Here is a 24,407-nt window from a genome sequence, read left to right on the forward strand (position 1 = left end):
AGGGACAAACATGCACTCTGCACTTCTGTTCCTTCTCCTTTCTCATCTCAACAGTGTGACACAAATCCTCAGGAGAGAATGTGTCCAGACAGAGCTATTGGATTGCCATCATATTCCAGCAGATCCCATGGATCTGAAAGATTTCTGTAAGGGAGGGATAGAGTTCAATGGACTGCCTTCTCATAGACCCCAGTTATGATGGGAGCACAGAATGGGTTTTGTTGGAATAGATTGTTAAATGTATTTAGTCCAGCCCTCCTGCCATGGAGAGTATCTCAGCTCCAGCTAACCTATTCCAGTTTAAAACTCCTGCCCCTCATCCAATCACTTGATATAATGTCTCTCTCCAATTTTCTTACACCACCCCATGAACTGGAAGGCTGCAATAAGGTCCTCCAGACCCTGCTCTTCTCCTGAATGAAAACCTGAACTGCTCCAGCTGCCCTCCAGAGCAGGGTTGATGCATCCATGTGACCATGCTCTGCAGGGCAGCTCTCCTCCCATGCACCCCCAGTTCCTATTGATTTCTGAGATTGCCCCAAGGCAGTGTCAGGACCTTGCACTTGGCTTTGTTGAAGTTCCTGAGTTCCACGTGGACCTGTTGCTCAAGTCTGTCAGGATCCCTGTGGATTTAAACCCTTCCATCTGCCGTAGCTCTTGCTCCCCTCAGCTTCATGTCATTGCTGAGGGTCACAAATCAATGAGGTTGGAAAAGACCTCCAGGATCATCACCTTGAGAAGATGCCCCTGTGGCCACTTAAGCACATCACAAAGTGCCATGAGGGAGCCCTCAATCTCACTGTCCCTGACACTGATGCTCCCAGACACCGAGGGCTGTCAGCAGCACCCTGGGCTGTGCGAGCAGGAGCGGAGCCAGGAGATGTGGATGCTGCTCTGCTCAGCCCTCGCCTGCTGCCAACCCCCGTGTGGGAAATGAATTTGTAGGGAATTCTCAAAGCCTGACAGAAGGCCCACATTGCATTCATCTGTTGACAGACATGGGTGACAGAGAAATGGAACTAGAAGCAAGTTTCAAAGGTTGGCTTTGCAAATAGAACTAATAACTTTATAGAAATAGAACCAATAAAGATACATCAAATTAAGATGCACAAGGAGTAATTTTAGATGATTTGCTTGAAGGAATTTACAGCATGGGAGGGATAAACTGATAGGCCAAGATACACTTATAATGTATTTCATTTAGGAATAGTTGCTTTCTTATTCTAATAGCATGAATGATAATATCTGTATTGTCTCATTCTTCTCATGAGATTGAACATAGAATAAAAATGTTTAAAATGTCTCTAAGTATTCCCATCTCTAGGTCAGAAAAAAGCATAATCCTACACCCCGTATTGGGCACAGGCTGTAATGCAAGAACCACCAGGACAAAGCAGACTGAGTTTAGTGCAGGGGGGCCGGGATGGTGAGGAGATCAGAGCACTTGACTCACGCACAGGGATTCATGGGTATGGAGAGGAGAATGGTTTGTTCAGGGAGAGAAAATCATCCTTGGATTTGACAGGGCCAATGAAGAGGTTTGGTTCATTCTGTTCATCGATGTCTTAAGGGATAATGACTCAAAACATTCCCCCATTTGTGGAGACCAGGGTGCTTTGGTGAACTGGGGCAGGTGAGCTCTGGCTGTGTAATGGCCAACCTCAGATCTAGTCTGACAGAGGGTGCATGATGGGCTTGGAATGAGGCAGGAGTTTGGTGCTGGTGTCTCTTGCCACCCGGAGCAGCCCTCCCTTGCACAGAGCACTGGGTTGTGGGGGCCCCTCTGTTCCCCAGGGGAAGCACCAGGACACTCAGGTGTGGCCTGACAGTGTTCATTTCTGCTGCTGGGCCCCATTGGGCCAAAACCAAAGCAACTGTGCTGACTGTGATGGCAGCTGTGTTGGCTTAGAAGGTGTCAAGGGCTCCTGAAGGGTCCCATCATCCAAGACATTACATGATCCAGTGTGAAGCTCCCCCTCCAAGGCAGGAACCTGAGCATCTCCAGCAGAAACTGAGTGAAAATAAGCCAAATAGATTTTATGTTCTGTGGATTTTCTTCGGGTTTTTCTCCCACCACTTCTTTGAGACTTCCCCCACCACCTGACAGGTCCAGTCTGTGATCACTTTGACCAAGAGTGCACATCAACCAAGTCTCATCACATGGCCTGTGGCTTGGGAGATCTTGACAATCTTGCCCCTAATTTCTCTTCCTACCTTTTGCCTTGTGCATGTCTCTGGGTGATGTGGTTGCATTTTCATCTTGCCATGCTTTCATGTTGTTGTATTGCTTTAGAAAATAAGAGCCATAATGGCTACAGATGTGTTTTCCTGTCCAATCGTATTTTTCTAAAATAATCCCTCTGTGTGGACTTACAGACACCAATCATTCAGTGTTGGTCCTCCCTAATCAATCCCAAGGGATGTATTAACAAGAACCTGGGTTACCCCTCACCTTCTGCAGTGGGTTGTAACACAGACACCTGGAGAAGGGTAGAACGCAGCAATGCCATAATAAAGCACACACAAGTCTCCCATCTTAAAAAGCACTGAAACACCTTTTCCTACATCTGTCTCACAGAACAATCCCTGAGAAACACCTCCCTTCCTGGGAACCTTGGGAAACCAGAAGAGAGGAAAGGATGACACAGATGCATGGGCTGGGATGCAACAGAAATTTAATGAGTCAAAAGATGAGAACAAGGCCACTCTGAGTGGAGGCCTCAGTGCAGAGAGCAGCTGGGTCAGCTCAGAATCTCCATCACACGGCTGTGGCAGGGATCCCAGCAGGCGTCCATCTGCCTGATCCAGAGAGGGAGCAGGGCCAGCAGGGGCTCCCCAGGATGGCTGTGTGGGGATCACAGCCCCAGGGAGCACAAGGGAACAAGGACACAGGAGGGAACGGAGAGAGTGGCAAGGGACAGAGGCAGGGATGGGCTGTGCTTGCCAAGAGCCCAGGCTGGCCCTGTCCTTCTGCAAGGGCTGCTGGGGTTCTCAGCCCCTCAGGAAGCAAGAAGCCGATGCTGCGTGCCCAGGGCGGTTCCAGCCTGGGAGTCCCTGGGTTCCTTCCCCAGGGCCAGCGGCAGCAGCTTCAGCAGGGGAGGCACCTCGTGCCACAGAGGCCACTGCCCAAGCCAGAGAGGCCAAAGCCCCCAGAGCTGATGGGCACTCCCTGAGAGCTGAGGATGCTGCCAACAGCAGCCGAAGTGGAGGATCCCACCACGGTGTTCTGTGGGAAGGAGCTGAGGATGGGCCCGGGCAGGGTCACCACCACGGGCGAGGGCTGGATGGCCACGGTGGAGTCCTGGCACTGCCTGACACAGGGCTCATTGCAGCTGTTGGCCAGCGGGGTGGGGCCGCAGGGCTGGCAGGGCCGGCACGGGCTGTAGCAGGACATGTCTTGGGGCTGCAGGAGCACCTGGGAGACAGGGCAGGGGAAAGCAGAGCACACGCAGTGGGTGAGGGTCAGCCTGTCACCCCATGCTGAGGTTGACATTGTTTCTCTCAACTCCCCACAACATAGCAAATAGATATCTGCACCTCGCCAATAACTCAGGACACAGCCAAGCCCCTGTATCTTTCTATGCCACACCTGCTGCCCCGTTCCCTCACCCATGGCAGGAAGCACTAGTCCCCATCTGAAGACAGGTTATGGGCTTAGATATATATTCAGATGAGGACAAGCAGGAGGAGAAATGATTCAAACTCACCTTATTCCCAAGGAGCTGGAGATGGGAAGAGTAGATGAGAGAGTGAGGAGAATTATTCGCTTTTATACTGCTCCTGCACCACCCTAGGCTCACAGTAGCTGCACAGGGCAGCAATTTTCCTACAGACTCATCTACAAAGCAAAATATCCTCCCTAATGCCACAGGGTATGTTTTGGTTTCCATCAATGCTGTAATTTAATTTCCACGTTTCTGACATCCCCACTAGGTCATGAAGATCCCTTTCATGTTAAGGGATGAGAATCCAAATTATTTTTCCTGCAGGAACACATGAGTAATGGCTGGACTTAATGATCTTGGAGGTCTTACCAATTCTTTTGATTCTGTGATTCATTAATTCTCTGATCATGGGCATGAATCAAGTCTCAAAGAGAGCCCTGGAACATTGGGCTGCTCCTCAATATCTGGGGGAGGTGTTGGGTGTCTGGACTGTTCTCTGTTCCTCCCTCTCTCCTCACCCACGATGCCCTTTGGCTGCACAATGTGGTGCCTGACCTGGATGACAAACAAGGCCACTTTTCCAATACATGCTGTCAGTACTGAGAACACACGTGACCTGTGAAAGAGCTGCCAAGCATCCCTTTTCCCAGGGCCAGGATGGAGCTGCCCTTGCTGGAGGGGGACTCAGCCCTGCCTTGGCCAGGCCTGCAGACATCACACCCTCCTGGCTTGGCCTCACACCAAAAGGCTGACACACGGCCAACCCAAAATTAGACCCTGACCTGCCACTGGTGAGGAGAGTCTCTCCCTGGAAATTTGCCTACTGAAGGCATTTCCTTGCCCTCCTGGGACGCGTCCTAGCTGCCTCCATGTCTGCAGGGCAGAGAAGTGCATCAGTCCTTGGTATATTTTGGAAGCTGCTTTTATACACAGGGCTTTTCTGAGTGCATCCCCTCCTTGCACATCCCCAAGTGCAGGCACTGCTGTTTCCCCAAATCTCTCACTTGTTGGGGAAATGGAGGATGTTTCCTTACCTCTGCAATGGTTCTGGGTTGTTCTCTAGGCTGAGGAGGCATTTGGAGCATTGGAAAGGGGTGTGCCTTAGCCCCAGTGCCCTGCAGAAGCCATAGAGCTTTGGACCTCAGGATGTGTCCAAAGCAGTGGGGCAGTGTTTTTCTAGAACCCCTTCTTTCAGCTCCTGAGCCTCCAGGTGAGCTCCCTTCCACAGCCAGTTGTCTTTCACCAGGAAGATGAGTCCTTGTGTCCATTCTCTCTCTCCATCAGCATCTCCTCCTGTTATCCTGTGTCTTGTCTTGACTTTTCAAGGTTTCTGGAACTACCAGGTACCCCTAAGATGCTGCCAGCTTTTCTTATCTCTTTTGCTCTTCACAGATGCCTGTGAAGGCACATCGGACCTGCCAGATACCTGAGTAGAGGGAAGTGTTGGCATGTTTGAAGTCCAGGTCAATCCTACTCAGATCCTCCCTGTCTGCTGAGGACCTCCCAAAGGGAGCTCAGAGGTGCTTTCTTTGACACCAACACTCATGTGCCCATCAGCAGGTCACACACTTCAATTGTTCCAGTCTGTTTAAATGTTCTCACAGCTGATCCTCCTCCTCTGCCATGGGGAGGTTTTCCCTACCCCTATTTCTGAGGAGTACCAGAAGGTTGATTCTGTGACATGAAAAGTTGCCACTAAAGACCAAGGCCCAGAAGCCTTGAAGAACCTTCCCCTTTCCTGTAACCCCTGCCCCCAGTGAAGCTGCTCCAGTCAGCCTTGGCTCAAGCCTCCCTTTTGCTCTTGCCCTGTGTGGAAGATCTTCTCCTTTCCCACCACAAGCTTTCCTGATTCAGCTCCAGGTGAGCTTTGGCTTTCTAACCCCAGCCCTGGAATGCCCAGCCTGCCAAACGATCTGCATCAAGAGGAAGGGAGAGGAAAGCATTTCCCTGGAGAAGCAGTGTCCAGTGGGCGCTGGAGTGAGGTGAGAGGAGGAGAGGGCAGCAGGCAGGACGTGCTGTGAGGAGAGGAACCTTTGGGTGCTCTGCTGCTCTTTGGGGCAGGGCAGAGCTGGGGCTGTCCCTGCAGAGGCAGCAGCCAGCAATGGCAAGGCACTGCCCCGAGCCAACATCCCCTGCCTGCTCGGGAGCCTGCGGCACGGGGGCACATCCTGTGCCTGCACGGACACGCTCTGGTCCCGGGTGTCCTCAGGCCTCGAGTGGCACACGTGAAAGGAGCTGCAACACAGAGCAAGCACGTCAGAAATGAGGAAATGGAATGGCAGCGTTGATGGAAATCAAACCACAACGTGTGGCGTTAGGGCAGATATTTTGCTTTGGAGGTGAATGTGTTGGAAAATTACTGTCCTTGTGCAGTGCCTGTGGGCCTGGGGCAGTGCTAGACCAGTATAAAAGGGGAACCTTCTCCTCGTGCTCTTATTCACTCCTTCAGATCCATCTCCTTGGGATCAAGGTGAGTCTGAACCCTTTTCTTTTATTCTTCCTCCTTTGGTGTTTCTGAGCACATTCTCTGCTTAAATCCCATGTGGGTTCTTGAGCACTGCTGGTTGTAGGAGAGGGAAATAGAAAAGCTGTGCATGGAGAGAGGCTGGGTTTTTTCTGAGATGTCTCATGAGTTCTAGCCCAGGTGTGCAAGTCACTGAGCTTCATAACACTTCAGGAGATTCTTGGGGGATTGAGCAAACAGTGAGGCTGTTTGGCTTCTTTAAGCAGCCTCCTGCTGTTTTCTCTTTGCTATTCTCCATCATGGTGCACCAACACTCTGCTCTGACATAGCCTTTTCTCAACTCTGCCTCCCCATTTCTGTCTCCCAGGTGCGCCTGCAGCCCCAAGACATGTCCTGCTACAGCCCATGCCAGCCCTGCGGCCCCACCCCGCTGGCCAACAGCTGCAATGAGCCCTGTGTCAGGCAGTGCCAGGACTCCACCGTGGCCATCCAGCCCTCGCCCGTGGTGGTGACCCTGCCTGGGCCCATCCTCAGCTCCTTCCCACAGAACACCGTGGTGGGATCCTCCACCTCGGCTGCTGTTGGCAGCATCCTCAGCTCTCAGGGAGTGCCCATCAGCTCTGGGGGCTTTGGCCTCTCTGGCTTGGGCAGTGGCCTCTGTGGCACGAGGTGCCTCCCCTGCTGAAGCTGCTGCCGCTGGCCCTGGGGAAGGAACCCAGGGACTCCAGGGCTGGAACCGCCCTGGGCACGCAGCATCGGCTTCTTGCTTCCTGAGGGGCTGAGAACCCCAGCAGCCCTTGCAGAAGGACAGGGCCAGCCTGGGCTCTTGGCAAGCACAGCCCATCCCTGCCTCTGTCCCCTGCCACTCTCTCCGTTCCCTCCTGTGTCCTTGTTCCCTTGTGCTCCCTGGGGCTGTGATCCCCACACAGCCATCCTGGGGAGCACTGCTCCCTCCACTTCTGTGTGGGCACCTGCTTGGAAAACACACCCTGGAAAACAACAGACTGTATTTTCTCCCTGGTGCTCTGTGCATTGGCTTCTCAGCTTGGATTGACCTAATTTTCCTGTTTTGACTCATTAAAGTTCTTTTGCATCCGCAGTCCATGTTTTGCTCTCATGTATTCCTCTCATTTATTCCACTGCAGATCCTCTCCCAACATGCCCAGAAAGAGAGGTGGTGCTCAGGGCTGGTTACAGGAGGGGATTGTGGGGAATGGTTGTTCACAGGTTGTTAACACAAGCTCAATTTAAATATTCATATTGATGCAATAGGTAACTCCGTTTTCTAATTTTCTCTACTGAACTGGGGTTGGAGAGTATGGCCCGATGCTCTTCAATGCTCATAATGACGAGGAAGAAGATTTTTGGTCTCTCCTAAAGCGTTCTTTTTGGGAGGGGTTAAAGGGTTAAAAGGAGAAACCTCCATTGTGTGGAAGAGCACATGGTGGGACAAATCCTTAGCTACTGGTGCTGCAATATTTTCTCAATTCAGTCTTCTGTTGTATTTTTGATAAGGTTTTAATTAAACCTTTTAAAGTTTTTGAAAGTGAGTATAATTTTTCACACCGGGCACAGGACAGGGCATGAGCAGGGGGAGATGCTCCAGCTGTGGGCCTGTGTGGTGTGTTTCACTCAGTCAGCACTCAGCAGCTCTCCTTTACATCTGCTTTCCCAGTGGGATTGGGGAGGAACTGGGAGAGCAAGGGAGAGGCCTTTCAGTCAAAATATATTTAAGAAAGAAAGGGACAAGAGAGAAAACCCAGGAAAGACAACATTTAAGGAAGTTGGAGACAGACATTCTATCAAGGCTTGCAGTGATTGGACAATGTGAAAAATGCAGATTTTATGATTGGCTTTTCGCAAATGTGACAATGAATATTATATGTGTAATGTTAGAAAGTTATGCTGTATTTATTACGTAGTGTGTTAAATGTAGTTTTAGGTTACAACATAATGTTAAAATAGAGACTATGTATGTGGGGGAAGTTTTTTTTTTAGGAATGAGATACTCGCTTTGAGGAACACCTAAATCTTCCAAAGGAGAGGAATTCATAGCTTCTTATCAGAAGAAATTAATTTCTTCAGGCCTTGCTCAGACTCGAAGACGCCAGGAGATTAATGCAAATAGTTGACATACAACAGACAGAGTCTCTTGTTTTAAATAGAATGTATGCATAACCATATATATGTATATATATGCATATATGAATATGCAACAAGTGTATTGTTTTAAGGGTGATTCCTTTGTTCACAAGTCATGCTTTTCGTGACTTAGTGTCCTAGAGCATCCGGACGTCCGTAATTCTTTGCTTTTTATTGTCTTGTAATTGTCCTAACTCTAAACTTTATTACTCTAATTGTATTATTATTTTTATAACCATTTTATTATTATTAAACTTGTAAAATTTTAAAAACCGAGTGATTGGTATTTTTCACAGACAAGGAGCAAGATATTTAATGTGAAATAGGATAGATATAGAAGGCACTAAAGAAAGAAATTTATGATGATGAGTGTGCTGAGACAATGGAAAATGTTGGTTATAGAGTGATGTGGTACCCCCATCTTGAGAAAAGTCCAAGGTCAGGTTTGAAGGACCTTTGAGTAACCTGATACAGTGACAGATATTCCTGCCCATGGAAAGGGGTTGGACTAGATGACCTTTATTGGACTCTTTCAGTTACTGAAAGAATGTGTAATATGTCAAATTTACCTCAGTTCAGGATGATCTTTGATGTCGGACAGCCCTGGTTCCAGCCAGGAGAGAGTTAATTTTTGCAGTAGCCAGGAGAGGGCATGGCCAGCATCCAGAGGTTTTTCTGTGCCCCCTAAGGTCATTGCTGGGGCTGGGAGGGGGAAGGGGGTCACTGTAGGAAGGAGTTGCTGTTGGCATGGTTGTAGCTGCAGTTGGGTTGGGATCTCCTCAGTTGCATTTTGGCATGTGAGTCACTCTCTCTTGTGTACACTTTACGTGAAAAATACATATTTTATGATTGGCTTTTTGCAAATATTAAAATGAATATTACATGTGTAATGTTAGAAAGTTAAGCTGTATTAATTCTCTTAAGTGGTGTGTTAAATATAATTTTAGGTTATAACATAATGTTAAAATAGAAACTCTGCAATGTAAGATATTTTTTACTAGCTCAAGGAAAGGGATAATATAATCAAGAAACTCTTCACACAGACATAACAGCAACAGGACACATTAAGAGTTACAGCCTCCTTATCGGAAAAGACAAACATTCTTCCACCTTCTCTCTGCCTTTATGGAACCACCAGAATTAAGGGGAAGAAGTTGACAAAAACCAGAAAAATTCTTAATTTGCAAGGAATTTATGCATCATGTATGAGATATATGAATATGCAACAGGTTGTTGCTTTTAAGGGTTATTCCTTTGTTCACCAGGCATGTTTTAGGCAGCTTAGTGTCCAAAAACATCTGGATGTCTGTAATTCTTTACATTTTATTGTCTTGTAATTGTCCTAACTCTAAATTTTTATTACTCTAATTGTATTACTATTTTTATAACCATTTTGTTATTATTAAACTTGTAAAAATTCTAAAAACAAGTGATTGGTGTTTTTCACACTTTAGTTATTAATATTGCTGTGGTTATAGTTCATTTTCTTATCTAATTTCTTCCAGTAAATTGTACTTATCTAAGCCTGTGATCTTTGCTTTTTGTGCCTACAATTCTCCTCTCCAGCTCTCCACAGTGGAGAAGGAGGGGAAGGGGTGAGAGCAGCACGTGGAGCATTAAACTGGAGAATACCATTGTCAAGCCATGATAAAGATCTTTCTGTACTTTCCAGCCTAATCAGTAAGAAAGGAGACCTAACCAGTGGAACAGGCAGCAGCTGGTTCCCCTAATCAAGGATATCTGGAAACTAAACAAGCCTTAAAGATGAAATTGTAATGGTTTGGCCCAGGTGAGCAGGAGGGGGCATGGGCAAGAGCTCCATGTTAATTGATACTAGCTCATGTCCTTTCTGTATTTGTTCTCTCTTGCTTCCAGGGAGAAGGCTGTTCCTCCCAGTGAGAAAAAGCCTGGGAGGGTGAAACCATCTGAAATGTTTTCATTTTCCTGTAAGTAATTTCTTAGTCTCATAGCTTTTGGTATTAATGTTGTAACTGTTACTGTTTGTTATCTTATTTAATTGCTGTTTCTAGTAAATTGTTCTTATCTCAACCTGTGATCTTTGACTTTTGTGCTTCCAACTGGAGGGGAAGGGGAAGCCAGTGTTAGTGTGGATTTTTTGGTTTTTTTTTTAATCAGGGCTACTGAAGTGGAGAATACCATCCCTAAACCACAACAATAATAATAATAAATCAAGATGTTGTGTGCCAGTGCAGCAGATTGCAGTTAGCATCTCTTACTCCAGAACATCTGTGGAAAAATAAGTTTTTAAGGATGTAGTAAATCAAGATGTTGATGTGTGCCAATATATACATTACTAACCTGGCAGAATATTCAAGGTCCATGTATCCTATAGCTGAATTATGTTCATTTCAATACTGAAAGTCACACTTACAGGTCAAAAAGACCCTGTGCTCAAGTGAAGAGCCTTCCCCTGAGTATGTGTAGAATTGAGCTGGGTTGTGTAACTTGTATGGAACTCAGTAACCCATCCCCATAGAGAGCTATACTTGGAAAGTTTCTAACTGAATTTCTGAGTACAAATAATGGCATTAAAAGTCTGGTGGGTATGTTTGATTTGGGGAATTCCACCAAGCACCCAGGCTTGTGCAACTCTGACATAAATAATGTCTGATTTTCTGGGCAGCACAACCAAACCCATTCTGTGATTCCATGGGGACACACATCAGTGAGAAGGCAGCCCACTGCACTGTGCTCCCCTTTTTGGGAATCCTGTGGTTCGGATGGGACCTTCTGGAGTTTGATGGGAAGCTGGCCCTTTGTCTTGTCCGTAAAACATTCACTGCTGAGTACTGAAGCCAGGCTCCTCATAAGACAGGAAAGCTGGACAGGACAGAACACACGTTAAACCAATAGGGTTAATGAAACATTCTCCATTTATTAGTGAGAAGATGGCAGTTTATATACACTTCTATATAGTTTACAGTTTACAAAGGCACTCTCATTGGCAAGCTAACATTGTTTGTCTTTGTCTTAAGGTGGACTAAACCCCACACTATAAACCTAAAATACTTCACACCCAGACAGCCCAGTGCTCCCCATCACACCTTAATATAATTTCTAACTGCGCCACAAACTCTTAATTTCTAACTGTGCCACAGGCTTGAAGGCCTCACAAGGCCCAGATCTGAGGCCTAGGCTGGAGTAGCTCAAATCTCATTCCAGACATAAATCATGCCCTCTCTCTCTCAGAAATGCTGCAACAGAGTGCTTGTGTCAAATGTTTAGCTTAAAGAGGAAAGAGGTGCATGGTTGTCCCTGGACTGTGTAGGGTAATCTATTCTATTCTATTCTATTCTGAAGAACTTTGGGGTGCCTTCCACGAACCAGAACTGTGCTCTGGAAGCCCAGAAAGACAACTGTGTCCTGGGTTGCATCCAAACCAGCTTGGGCAGCAGGACAAGGGAGGGGATTCTGCCAGGCTCAGAAGAGAGAGAGACCCCCCTGCAGAGCTGCCTCCAACTCAGGGGATCCAGCACAGGAAGCACGTGGAGCTGTTGGAGCGAGTCCAGAGGAAGCTGAGATTATCAGAGGGATGGAGCAGCTCTGCTATGAGGAAAGGCTGTGAGAATTGGGATTGCTCAGACTGGAGAGAAAAAGCTTTGGAATGATGTAATTGTGGCCTTGCAGTACATGAGGGGAATCTACAGTCAAGATGGAAAGAGACTATTTACAAGAATATGTAGTGACAGGAAAAGAAGAATGGCTTCACATTGGCAGAAGGTAAATTTAGAACTGTATTTAAAGAAGTAATCCTTTATTACAAGGGTGGTGAGGCCCTGGCAGAGAGCTCAGGGAAGCTGTGGCTGCCCTTGGAACCCTGGAGATATTCAAGGCCAGGCTGAGGCAGGGCTTGGAGCAATCAGGGATAGTGGAAGGTGTTCCTGCCCATGACAAGTAATGGAACAGGATGAGCTTTAAGGTCCTTTCCAATCCAACACATTCTGGGATTTTATCATTCTTTCAGATCCATTGAGACAGGGAAATTCAGAACCCAAAAAGGTTGCAAACAGAGTATCCTAATGCCAGCCTGTGCTGACAGCCAGGGCAAAACCAGCCCCAACAGCACCCTCCCAGAAACACCCCTGGGGCAAAATCACTGACAGGAAAAGGATGACACAAAGACACAGGCTGGGATGCAGCACAATTTAATGAGTCAAAAGAGGGAGGAGAGGGGGATCCAGGTGGAGGCCACAGTGCAGGGAGCAGCTTCAGCAGGGGAAACACCTCGTGCCACAGAGGCCACTGCCCAAGCCAGAGAGGCCAAAGCCCCCAGAGCTGATGGGCACTCCCTGAGAGCTGAGGATGCTGCCAACAGCAGCCGAGGTGGAGGATCCCACCACGGTGTTCTGTGGGAAGGAGCTGAGGATGGGCCCGGGCAGGGTCACCACCACGGGCGAGGGCTGGATGGCCACGGTGGAGTCCTGGCACTGCCTGACACAGGGCTCATTGCAGCTGTTGGCCAGCGGGGTGGGGCCGCAGGGCTGGCAGGGCTGGCACGGGCTGTAGCAGGACATGTCTTGGGGCTGCAGGAGCACCTGGCACAGAGAGCAGAGGGACGTAAATCGCAAGGGGTGGGTAAGGATCCAACTGTGACCTCACCATGAGGGAGCCAAGGCATGAGCTGGGAATGAGAGCTGAAGGCTCTTTCTGGAGGCACAGGGGCTCTTCCCCTCATACAAACCCCACCAAGATCTCAAGCCCAGGGTCGTCCCCAACCATCCCAAATCTGGGGCATGACTTCTGCCAAGACCCAGCAGTCACACACTTCCCACTCCTTTCTTCCTCTCACAAAAAGCATCTGCAAGATCTCACATGGGACAAAGTCACAGGTATGTGCAGAGAAAGCCCAGAGAAGAAGGAGAAAATGGAGAATGAGCTTCCAACCCACCTTCTTCCAAAGAGTGGAGGTGAGTGGAGTGAATGTGAGAGTGGGGAGAAGAGCCTCCTTTTATACAGCTTCTGCATTGCCCCAGGCCCGCAGTGCTGCACAAGGGTGTAATTTTTTAGCAGACTCATCTTCAAAGGAAAATATCCCACATAGTGGCAGCGATTCACATTTTGCTTCCATCTATGCTGCCTTTTCATTTCCTCATTTCCAACATTCCTGCCCTGCATTGCAGGATCCTTTCATGTTCTGTGATGAGAAGCAAAGGATATCCCAGGCAGAGCCAGGTCAGTGAGGGCACATGGACACAAGTGCTGGATGAAGGCAGGGAATGATGTTTTAGGGCAGTCAAAATCAACTCTTTGCAGCATTCCCTGCAAGAAGTGTCCCTGCCTCACACTGTACATGTCAGAGGACACCCAAATGATCCACTTTTTATGAACATTTAACTTGCTTCTCTCTTTTCACTCTCTCTCTGCTCTCTGCAATGGTCATGAGCTGCAGCATGTCCAGGCAGCCAGGCTGTTCCAGTGTTTCAGCTCTCTTGCTCTTAATGCCTTTTCCTAGGTGTTATGAAAGCCAAAGCCCACCTGGAGCTGAATCAGGCAAAGCACATGGAGGAGCAATAAGAAGATCTTCTCCAGACAGGCCATCCATAAAGGGAGCCTTGGACACAGGCAGCCCCAGTGTTCAACAGGGCAGCTTCCCCGAGGGCAGGGGATACAGGAAAGGTGAACATGCTCAAAGGTTCATGTCCTTGGTCTTTACCATCAGGAATTGCTGTCAGGAACTCACGTTCCTGGTAATCCTCCAACATCTGGAACAGAATAGATTTCCCCAAGCAGAACAGAATCTGATGGAGGAGCATTCAAACACACTGGTCTGGCACAAGTGTGTGTGATGTTATGTGTTCACTGGGCTCAGGACAAAGACTTTCTCAACTCCCTTTGAAAGTTGCAGGGACCATGGAAAGCATCTGAGAATTGGAAGAACGCCAGAGAGTGTCTGGGGTTCAAGAGAGGCATGACAGGAGAGGCAGGGAATAACAGGCCAGCCAGACTTTTTTTGATATCTGGAGAAGTGATAGAGAAAATCACTACAGAATCCAACATGCAGTGCTCAGGGAGGAGGTGTGCTCAGAAAGCCCTGGATGCAAAACCAGATTTCAAACTGCACCAAGGACTGATGCACTTCCCTGCCCTGCAGACATGGAGGCAGCTGGGACGCATCCCAGGTAGGCAAGGGAATGCCTTCAGTAGGCAAATCTCCAAAGCCAAACTCTCCTGACCCATGGCGAGTCACGCTCCAATTTTGGGGTGAGGCCAAGGCAGGAGTGCGTGATGTGTGCAGGCTTTGTCCCAGGCAGGGCTGAATTCCCTTCCAGCAAGGGCAGCTCCATCCTTAACCCTGGAAAACCATCTTCAGGCACTGGGCTGAGCCCACACACCACAGCTCCAGGCAGCCCAAAGTCCCTTGCCCTCAGCCTGACTTGCTTGGCAGCACTGCCACAGCTCAGGGTGTGCACAGAATTGACAATGGCAGGACTTGGTGTGTCCTCCAGGTCAGGGTGCAAAAGGTGCAGCCAAAATGCATCCTGGCTTGTAGAGAGGGGGAAGAGAGGGCACTGTCCCAAGAGACAACAAATCCCTTAGGTAGAAATGAAGTACAGAACTCCACATGGGACAACTTGAGTCTTGTTCCTGCCCACAATATTCTGTTCCTGCACAAGAAATCCTTGTGGGACTTCTCATCCCACCACATGGTAGAAGCCTCCATGACTTAGTGAGAATGTCAAAAATGGGGAAATGAAATTGCAAAATAGATGAAAACCAAACCACAATCTGTGCCATTGGGTAGAATGTTTTGCTTTGAGATGAGTCTGTAGGAAAATTACTGTCCTTGTGCAGTGACTGTGGGCCTGGGGCAGTGCAGGAACTGTATAAAAGCAGGACCTTCTCCTCACTCTCTCATCCACTCCTCTCACCTCCATCTCCTTGAGAACAAGGTGAGTCTGAAGCTTTCTCTCATCTTCTACTCCTCCAATGGGCTTCTTCCATCTATACATGCTTCTTTGTACTTTATGGATTCTTGTCATGGATGAGGGAAGGAGGCAGAAGGTGTAACATGGGCAAAGGCTGGGCTTGTGTGAGCTGTTTCCAGAGCTATGGACCATAGAGGGATCTTCTTTGCGTAGCTCTTGCTGGGCTCTTTTGAGGATGGATAAGCCTGTGGGTGTCTCTGTGCAGCTCCTGGGCCAGTCTCCAGTTCATGCCTTTGGTCCCTCATGGTGGGGTGACAGGCTGACCCTCACCCACTGCGTGTGCTCTGCTTTCCCCTGCCCTGTCTCCCAGGTGTGCCTGCAGCCCCAAGACATGTCCTGCTACAGCCCGTGCCGGCCCTGCCAGCCCTGCGGCCCCACCCCGCTGGCCAACAGCTGCAATGAGCCCTGTGTCAGGCAGTGCCAGGACTCCACCGTGGCCATCGAACCCTCGCCCGTGGTGGTGACCCTGCCCGGGCCCATCCTCAGCTCCTTCCCACAGAACACCGTGGTGGGATCCTCCACCTCGGCTGCTGTTGGCAGCATCCTCAGCTCTCAGGGAGTGCCCATCAGCTCTGGGGGCTTTGGCCTCTCTGGCTTGGGCAGTGGCCTCTGTGGCACGAGGTGCCTCCCCTGCTGAAGCTGCTGCCGCTGGCCCTGGGGAAGGAACCCAGGGACTCCCAGGCTGGAACCGCCCTGGGCACGCAGCATCGGCTTCTTGCTTCCTGAGGGGCTGAGAACCCCAGCAGCCCTTGCAGAAGGACAGGGCCAGCCTGGGCTCTTGGCAAGCACAGCCCATCCCTGCCTCTGTCCCCTGCCACTCTCTCCGTTCCCTCCTGTGTCCTTGTTCCCTTGTGCTCCCTGGGGCTGTGATCCCCACGCAGCCATCCTGGGGAGCACCTGCTGGCCCTGCTCCCTCTCTGGATCCAGCAGATGGACACCTGCTGGGATCCCTGCCACAGCCGTGTGATGGAGATTCTGAGCTGACCCAGCTGCTCTCTGCACTGAGGCCTCCACTCAGAGTGGCCTTGTTCTCATCTTTTGACTCATTAAATTTCTGTTGCATCCCAGCCCATGCATCTGTGTCATCCTTTTCTCTCTTGTTGATCTCCCAAGATTCCCTGGGAGGGAGGTGTTTCTCAGGGATGGGTGTGCAGCAGATTTCAGTGAATGTGTTTGAGTGCCTTTTAACAAATGAGAGTTATATCTGCTTTATCATAGTTTTGCTGCTTTCTATCCTTCTTGATATGTCTGGAGCTGGTAGAATGAACCAATCCTCTTCAGTGGACCTGCCTACTCCAAGGAAGGTTTTCTGTCCAACCAAACCATTCTCCTCTCCACACTCAGCAATCCCTGTGCCTTAGTCAAGTGCTTTAACCTCCTCACCATCCTGGCCACCCTGCACCAAACTCACTCCACTTGCTCCAGGTGGTTCTTCCTTTGCAGCCTGTCCCCCACACAGGGAATGGCAGCAGGCAAGTGCTGAGCAGAGCAGCATCATCGCTCCCACCCAGCTCCTGGTTCCACTCCTCTTGCACAGCCCAGGATGCCGCTGACAGCCCTGGGTGCCAGGGCACAGCCAGAGCAGTCTCCGCTGTTCTGATGTGGTGACTGCCAAAGCCCCTTTCCCTGGCCCTGCTTTGGGGCTGCTGCCTGCCAGGGGCTGAGGGAGATGTGGGGAGACAGAGCTGGTTTGTCCCAAGTCAGCTGCCCTTCAGGGCTCTGGGGACATGTGTGCCCAGCTGTGTCCTGCGGCAGTTCAGCCCTCCCTCAGCTGCTTCTGGACAGCCCTTTGAGCCACTCAGCCCACACCTGCTGCCTCTCTTCCTTCCCAATGTTTTTTCCTGCCACCATGTCTCCAAAAACCTTCCTAGGAAGCCCTGGGCAGAGACAAGGGAGGAGAAGGAAAAAGAGGCCAAGCACGGCCTGTGGGTCTGTGTGGTGTTATGAGCAGCAGTAAACACTGAGCAGTGCTTCTTTTGATCTGCTAACCCACTGGGAAGGAGGAGAATTGGAAAAGCAGGGGAGTGACATACCCTGGTTTCAAGATCAGGATATTCTATGAAGGAATTGGAGAAAAAAGAGAAAACCAAGTGGTTCCAAGGGAGTCATGTGAGCAGCAGCAGACCAACGCCCATACAGTGTCTGAAGAATGGCTTCTCTGGGAAGACAGTCCACAGATTTATTGCTAAGCATGACATTATACATGCCCAGTTGTTGTGGTCTTATCACCATAACTGGAGGGATTTAAAAGATGTCTAGTTGTGACATTCAGGGACATGGTTTAGTGTTGAGCTTGGAAGAGCTGGGCTAATTGTTGGACCCCTTAATCTTAACGGTCTTGTATAGCTCAGTGATTCCATGATCTTACATGACCTGGAACAGCCCTGTGGTCAGTTGAGGTCATTTGTCCTGGTTGTATCAGCTCCAGCTGCTTACCCACTCCTGGCCTCCACTATGGGTGATGCAGCATGAGAAAGAGGAATGGTGTTGATGGTGGGTCAGCCCTGTGCAGCAGCAGGTCAGGCTTTGGTGTGTTCTTTGCAGTGGTTTAGCCACATTTAGTGGATAAATATTTAGCCATATTTGTAGTTTAGCTACATTTGAAGCACAGAACAATACTGGCTGCTCTGAAGACAATGACCTCCAGGCCAGTCAGGCCAGTACAGACTGGTGTAAGAGACTTAAAGACCACAAGTGCCTTAAACACTGTCAAGGCCACAGAATAAGATAAGCTACTACAGTGGGAACTTGAGGTAACCACAGAGAGTGGGATTTGCATCTGAAAGGTGATAATTCCAGGCCTGATCTGGGGAGCATCCTTGTTAACATATCTGGACAAAAATTCCCCCTGTGGCAGACTGTGGAAAAGGAAACAACTGCTTACACACATTTCTTCCTAAGCTATGGGAACTGTATCTACACCCTGAGGATACCTAGAACTTGGACTGTACAAAGCTGATACCACAGAAGAACAAGTCAGAGAAGTTTTTTCCCAACACTGAGAAGACCAGAAGGGAAAACCAACAGGATGCTGCTGGAACCATGGGGTGGTGATATCTTTCAACTTAAACTCTCTCTCTCTCACTCTCTTACCCGCCTCTATCTCCTATTTCTTTCTATCTATCGCTACCTCACATTTGCGATTAAATAAAATGATTACTATTAACTTTAGCATATGGTCTCATCTGTACCTTAATTTGGGCAGAGGAACTTCTTAATAATCATATCAAAACAACTGGGCCTCTGTTCCATCTCCTGTTATACCCTTCGCTTTTCCTGGTTTCCTCCTGCCCCCAAAGAGTGAGGGCAGCCAAGCAAGATGAAGTGCCTGAACTTCTCTCCTTTCTCTTCCTCTCTCCTCCTATCCACTTCCACGAGACTTTTGGGGTTTCTGCCCTTCCAGGGCCCTCCACAACCCAGGCTTCTCAACAAACGTCAGCCGTGGCCACATGCCCCTTCTGCAGAATGAGCACCAAGGGCAAGAGGGAGGTCTGGGCAAAGCTGGATCTGATGGTCAGGGGATCAGTTGGGGAGTCATGGCTTCCTTCCTCACCTGCAAGTTACAGAGTCTCACAAGAATTTTGGGAGCATCCAAGGATTTATACTCATGGGCTCAATGTCCAAGTGGAAACGAATGATGACTGATGCCCATCAGGGATCAATACAGGGACCAATATTAGTTAATAAGTTCATCAATAACATAGTGGGACTGAGTGGACGCTCAACAAGTTTGTGAATGACATCATGCTGAGCCTTGAGGAAAGTGTTCCAAATCAGAGGGATCTTGGCAGATTTGAGAATGGTCCCATGTGAAACTCAGGAACTTCAACCAGGCCAGCACTGGAAGAGAAATAGTTTAGACCAGCCCTGCAGAGAAGGAACCAGAAATCATGGAGGTAGAAAAATTGGACATGAGCCAGCAATGTGTTCTTGACATCCAGAAATTCAATCATGTCTTGGTCTGCACAAACAGAAATACAGCCAGCAGGTCAGCTCTCGTTAGACCCCACCTGAATCCAGCTGGACTCCTCAATTCAGAGTAAGCATGGACCTGTTAGAGCAGCTGCAAACAGGGGCTGCAAAAATGATCACACAGATGCATTGCCCCTACCATGCAGAAAGAGTGAGGCACTTGAGTTTTCTCATGCAGGAGAGAGCAGGCTCTGGGGAGACCTTATTGCAGCATTTCAGTATGCAAAGGGAATGCATAAGGAAGTTGGAGAGAGACATTATATCAAGGCCTGCAGTGACTGGACAATGAGAAACACATTTAAACAGAAATAGGGTAGATGTGGATGAGACAGAAGGAAGAAGTTAATGACGTGGTAGGAAATGGAAAATGGCAGGTCCCATGATGGGAAGTGTTCAAGGTGAATTTTAATGGAACTTGGAATAACTGATATAGTGGCACAATACTGTTAGGAAGGGTTTGCCTGGCACCTGATGGGAAGCTGGAACCTGTGTCCTTCCAGCAACACATTCACTGCTTGGTACTTCCAATGCAGTGCTTAGCCGACTCAATGGAAAAGTGTGTGAAGAAAGTACAAGTTAGCCATTGAACTATTTACAGAAATTCCATTCTGATGCAAAGAGGCAGAGAAACTCAGAACCCAGAGAGTCACTCAGTGCACACTGAGCACTCCCAATGCCAGCCTGTGCTGACAGCCAGGGCAAAACCAGCCCCAACAACCCCCACCCAGAAACACCCCTGGGACAACATCTCTGCCAGGCAAAGGATGACACAAAGACACAGGCTGGGATGCAGCAGAATTTATTGAGTCAAAAGTGGGAAAAGAGGGGGGTCCAGGTGGAGGCCACAGTGCAGAGAGCAGCTTCAGCAGGGGAGGCACCTCGTGCCACAGAGGCCACTGCCCAAGCCAGAGAGGCCAAAGCCCCCAGAGCTGATGGGCACTCCCTGAGAGCTGAGGATGCTGCCAACAGCAGCCGAGGTGGAGGATCCCACAGCAGTGTTCTGTGGGAAGGAGCTGAGGATGGGCCCGGGCAGGGTCACCACCACGGGCGAGGGCTGGATGAACACGGTGGAGTCCTGGCACTGCCTGACACAGGGCTCATTGCAGCTGTTGGCCAGCGGGGTGGGGCCGCAGGGCTGGCAGGGCCGGCACGGGCTGTAGCAGGACATGTCTTGGGGCTGCACGTGCACCTGGCAGTGGGAGAAGCAAAAATGAAGGCGTGAGGGATGTTTCAAGTGTAATGTTTCATCCCCCAACATGAGGGAGTCCCTTTTCCTCATCCATAAAGAAATCCACCAGGACCCCACAGGCATCTCCTTTCCCTCAGAACAACACAGCAAGAATTGCAGGCTCCGGGAGAACCCCACACAGGCCATGCCTCCAGAGACATCTCTGTGAAGCCTGATCCTTTTCCTCTCCCCACTGTCTGCATCCTTTCCTCTCGCAGAATAAGTATTCTTGTGGCCCCAGAATATGATGGAGGGAGGTATGTGCAGAGACAACCCATAAGAGGTGGAAAAGGAGGACAAGGAAGAGGACAAGAGGAAAGTCTTCAAAACTCACCTTGTTCCCAACAAGATGGAGCTGAAGGAGTGGATGTGAGAGTGAGGAGAAGGGCTGGCTTTTATACTTCTCCTGCACCACCCCAGGCCCACAGTCACTGCATTTGGGCAGTAATTTTCTTACAGACTCACCTCCCAAGCAAAATATACTCCCTAACGCCACAGGTTGTGCTTTTGTTTCTGTCAACGCTGCCACTTCATTTCCTCATTTCTGACATGGCCTCCAAGGATTATTTCAAGCATTGAGATGAAAGACCAAAGGGTTTTCTGGGCAGTGACACATCAGTGCGTGCAGAGGATGAGCTGCATGCGCTGGAGGGGTCTGTGCAGATAATTGACACCTATCTGGGGAAATATGCTGTGGTTTCTTTCTACTCTCTTTGCAGGCAGCTGAACATACCCTCCCTCCAAGCTTGTCTTCTCCTCATGTGGCAGTTTGTTTGGCAAGGTTGTCCCCTCTCATGGCTGCATTGTGGAGTTACCACCTATCAGCATTTGTGCTATCAGTGTGCTGTCAGCAGTTCTGAGGGAAGATAACTTTGCTCTCCTGAACACCAGGATTCCTTGAGATACGTCATGGAGTTGGGACCCTTCTCACTCTCGTAGGGGTGTGTGGAGGTTCAGTAAATACCTTGTTCTTCCCATTTTCCTCAGACCATCATACACTTTGGCCCCACTTTTGGCCATAGTAGCCGAGAATAATTTTCCAAAACAAGCTGATTGTCCTGAAAGCCCCCTGAGCTGTGGGAGTGATGGTAACAAGTTCATGCTGACAGAAATATCTGTTTGAGCTGCCTGGAGCTCTGCATAAGGAACAGCCCAGTGAGTGAAGATGGTTTTCCTCAGGTGTGGATGGATCTGCCCTTGCTGGAGGGGAATTCATCAGTGTGTGGGTCATGGGCCTGCACACAGCAAGTCACAAGGCTGACACACAGCCAACCCAAAATTAGACTGAGTCTCCCCACAAGTAGAGAGAGTCTCTCCTTGGAGATTTGCCTACTGAAGGCGTTTCCTTGCCCTCCTGGGATGCGTCCCAGCTGCCTCCATGTCTGCAGGGCAGGGAAGTGCAGCCCTCCTTGATGTGGTTCGAGAACTGGGTTTGCACCCAGGGCCCTTCTGAACTTGTCCCCTCCCTGAGTGTCCCGAGGCATGTGGTACCACACGATCCTTCCAGCTCTCATTCACTTGGGAGTTTGGCACGTTTCAGCTTCTCCAGAGGAGCTGATTTGTGCTCCAGGGTGAGGCAGCCTTTGGGTCAGGGGAAAGGAAGCATGAGGAAGCACTAATGCCAGGAGAAGTCATGTCACATGAAGCCTAGGGACGTGTCCCAGATGGTAGGGAGATGTTTTCTACAAACCTTTAACTGTGAAAAGCATTCAGGAGAGCCTCTGACCACAGCCTGAGACAAGCCTGAGGCCAGGTAGATGAGGCCTGCGCCTCCCTTCTCTGTGTGTGTGTGGGCTGACTTTTCTCAGGCAATCCTTGACTTGGTGGTCACCTACTGCAATTAAAGACAGCACTTCACTGTTCCAAGCCAACATATACCTGCCCAGGATCCCTCCAATACTTCTGCACTCACTGGCATGACTCTTCATGGGATATCTTCCAGTTGCGGCACATGAAAGGATCATGCAAAGCAGAGCAGGAATGTCAGAAATGAGGAAATGAAGTGGCAGCGTTGACAGAAACAAAAGCACAACCTGTGGCGTTAGGGAGTATATTTTGCTTGGGAGGTGAGTCTGTAAGAAAATTACTGCCCAAATGCAGTGACTGTGGGCCTGGGGTGGTGCAGGAGAAGTATAAAAGCCAGCCCTTCTCCTCACTCTCACATCCACTCCTTCAGCTCCATCTTGTTGGGAACAAGGTGAGTTTTGAAGACTTTCCTCTTGTCCTCTTCCTTGTCCTCCTTTTCCACCTCTTATGGGTTGTCTCTGCACATACCTCCCTCCATCATATTCTGGGGCCGCAAGAATACTTATTCTGCGAGAGGAAAGGATGCAGACAGTGGGGAGAGGAAAAGGATCAGGCTTCACAGAGATGTCTCTGGAGGCATGGCCTGTGTGGGGTTCTCCCGGAGCCTGCAATTCTTGCTGTGTTGTTCTGAGGGAAAGGAGATGCCTGTGGGGTCCTGGTGGATTTCTTTATGGATGAGGAAAAGGGACTCCCTCATGTTGGGGGATGAAACATTACACTTGAAACATCCCTCACGCCTTCATTTTTGCTTCTCCCACTGCCAGGTGCACGTGCAGCCCCAAGACATGTCCTGCTACAGCCCGTGCCGGCCCTGCCAGCCCTGCGGCCCCACCCCGCTGGCCAACAGCTGCAATGAGCCCTGTGTCAGGCAGTGCCAGGACTCCACCGTGTTCATCCAGCCCTCGCCCGTGGTGGTGACCCTGCCCGGGCCCATCCTCAGCTCCTTCCCACAGAACACTGCTGTGGGATCCTCCACCTCGGCTGCTGTTGGCAGCATCCTCAGCTCTCAGGGAGTGCCCATCAGCTCTGGGGGCTTTGGCCTCTCTGGCTTGGGCAGTGGCCTCTGTGGCACGAGGTGCCTCCCCTGCTGAAGCTGCTCTCTGCACTGTGGCCTCCACCTGGACCCCCCTCTTTTCCCACTTTTGACTCAATAAATTCTGCTGCATCCCAGCCTGTGTCTTTGTGTCATCCTTTGCCTGGCAGAGATGTTGTCCCAGGGGTGTTTCTGGGTGGGGGTTGTTGGGGCTGGTTTTGCCCTGGCTGTCAGCACAGGCTGGCATTGGGAGTGCTCAGTGTGCACTGAGTGACTCTCTGGGTTCTGAGTTTCTCTGCCTCTTTGCATCAGAATGGAATTTCTGTAAATAGTTCAATGGCTAACTTGTACTTTCTTCACACACTTTTCCATTGAGTCGGCTAAGCACTGCATTGGAAGTACCAAGCAGTGAATGTGTTGCTGGAAGGACACAGGTTCCAGCTTCCCATCAGGTGCCAGGCAAACCCTTCCTAACAGTATTGTGCCACTATATCAGTTATTCCAAGTTCCATTAAAATTCACCTTGAACACTTCCCATCATGGGACCTGCCATTTTCCATTTCCTACCACGTCATTAACTTCTTCCTTCTGTCTCATCCACATCTACCCTATTTCTGTTTAAATGTGTTTCTCATTGTCCAGTCACTGCAGGCCTTGATATAATGTCTCTCTCCAGCTTCCTTATGCATTCCCTTTGCATACTGAAATGCTGCAATAAGGTCTCCCCAGAGCCTGCTCTCTCCTGCATGAGAAAACTCAAGTGCCTCACTCTTTCTGCATGGTAGGGGCAATGCATCTGTGTGATCATTTTTGCAGCCCCTGTTTGCAGCTGCTCTAACAGGTCCATGCTTACTCTGAATTGAGGAGTCCAGCTGGATTCAGGTGGGGTCTAACGAGAGCTGACCTGCTGGCTGTATTTCTGTTTGTGCAGACCAAGACATGATTGAATTTCTGGATGTCAAGAACACATTGCTGGCTCATGTCCAATTTTTCTACCTCCATGATTTCTGGTTCCTTCTCTGCAGGGCTGGTCTAAACTATTTCTCTTCCAGTGCTGGCCTGGTTGAAGTTCCTGAGTTTCACATGGGACCATTCTCAAATCTGCCAAGATCCCTCTGATTTGGAACACTTTCCTCAAGGCTCAGCATGA

At 49.6% G+C, this 24,407-nt stretch overlaps 5 protein-coding genes and 1 pseudogene across 5 annotated transcripts; 3 read left to right on the plus strand and 3 right to left on the minus strand.

Moving 5' to 3' along the window:
- Window positions 1-3,088: 3,088 nt before the first annotated feature.
- LOC144247489 (feather keratin 1-like) lies at window positions 3,089-3,394 on the minus strand. The gene has a single exon (XM_077788405.1). The coding sequence runs from the start codon at window positions 3,392-3,394 to the stop codon at window positions 3,089-3,091; it is 306 nt and encodes a 101-aa protein (XP_077644531.1).
- A 3,123-nt stretch (window positions 3,395-6,517) lies between these two features.
- On the plus strand, window positions 6,518-6,814 carry LOC110482259 (feather keratin 1-like). The gene has a single exon (XM_021551394.3). The coding sequence runs from the start codon at window positions 6,518-6,520 to the stop codon at window positions 6,812-6,814; it is 297 nt and encodes a 98-aa protein (XP_021407069.2).
- Window positions 6,815-12,500: 5,686 nt separating this feature from the next.
- On the minus strand, window positions 12,501-12,806 carry LOC144247490 (feather keratin Cos1-2-like). Its single transcript, XM_077788406.1, has one exon. It carries the CDS (start codon window positions 12,804-12,806, stop codon window positions 12,501-12,503), a length of 306 nt encoding a protein of 101 aa, XP_077644532.1.
- Window positions 12,807-15,050: 2,244 nt separating this feature from the next.
- Window positions 15,051-15,855, plus strand: LOC144247491 (feather keratin 1-like; annotated as a pseudogene).
- Window positions 15,856-20,052: 4,197 nt separating this feature from the next.
- Window positions 20,053-20,358, minus strand: LOC144247492 (feather keratin 1-like). Its single transcript, XM_077788407.1, has one exon. The coding sequence runs from the start codon at window positions 20,356-20,358 to the stop codon at window positions 20,053-20,055; it is 306 nt and encodes a 101-aa protein (XP_077644533.1).
- A 2,651-nt stretch (window positions 20,359-23,009) lies between these two features.
- On the plus strand, window positions 23,010-23,315 carry LOC144247493 (feather keratin 1-like). Its single transcript, XM_077788408.1, has one exon. It carries the CDS (start codon window positions 23,010-23,012, stop codon window positions 23,313-23,315), a length of 306 nt encoding a protein of 101 aa, XP_077644534.1.
- Window positions 23,316-24,407: the final 1,092 nt, after the last annotated feature.

The sequence above is a fragment of the Lonchura striata genome, chromosome 25 (genome assembly GCF_046129695.1).
Source record: "Lonchura striata isolate bLonStr1 chromosome 25, bLonStr1.mat, whole genome shotgun sequence".
In the NCBI taxonomy this organism is placed as follows: Eukaryota; Metazoa; Chordata; class Aves; order Passeriformes; family Estrildidae; genus Lonchura; species Lonchura striata.

Bases quoted from the DNA above. Each gene is read 5' to 3' on its own strand.
- LOC144247493 (XM_077788408.1), top strand. From the start codon at position 23,010: ATGTCCTGCTACAGCCCGTGCCGGCCCTGCCAGCCCTGCGGCCCCACC.
- LOC110482259 (XM_021551394.3), top strand. From the start codon at position 6,518: ATGTCCTGCTACAGCCCATGCCAGCCCTGCGGCCCCACCCCGCTGGCC.
- LOC144247492 (XM_077788407.1), bottom strand. From the start codon at position 20,358: ATGTCCTGCTACAGCCCGTGCCGGCCCTGCCAGCCCTGCGGCCCCACC.
- LOC144247489 (XM_077788405.1), bottom strand. From the start codon at position 3,394: ATGTCCTGCTACAGCCCGTGCCGGCCCTGCCAGCCCTGCGGCCCCACC.
- LOC144247490 (XM_077788406.1), bottom strand. From the start codon at position 12,806: ATGTCCTGCTACAGCCCGTGCCAGCCCTGCCAGCCCTGCGGCCCCACC.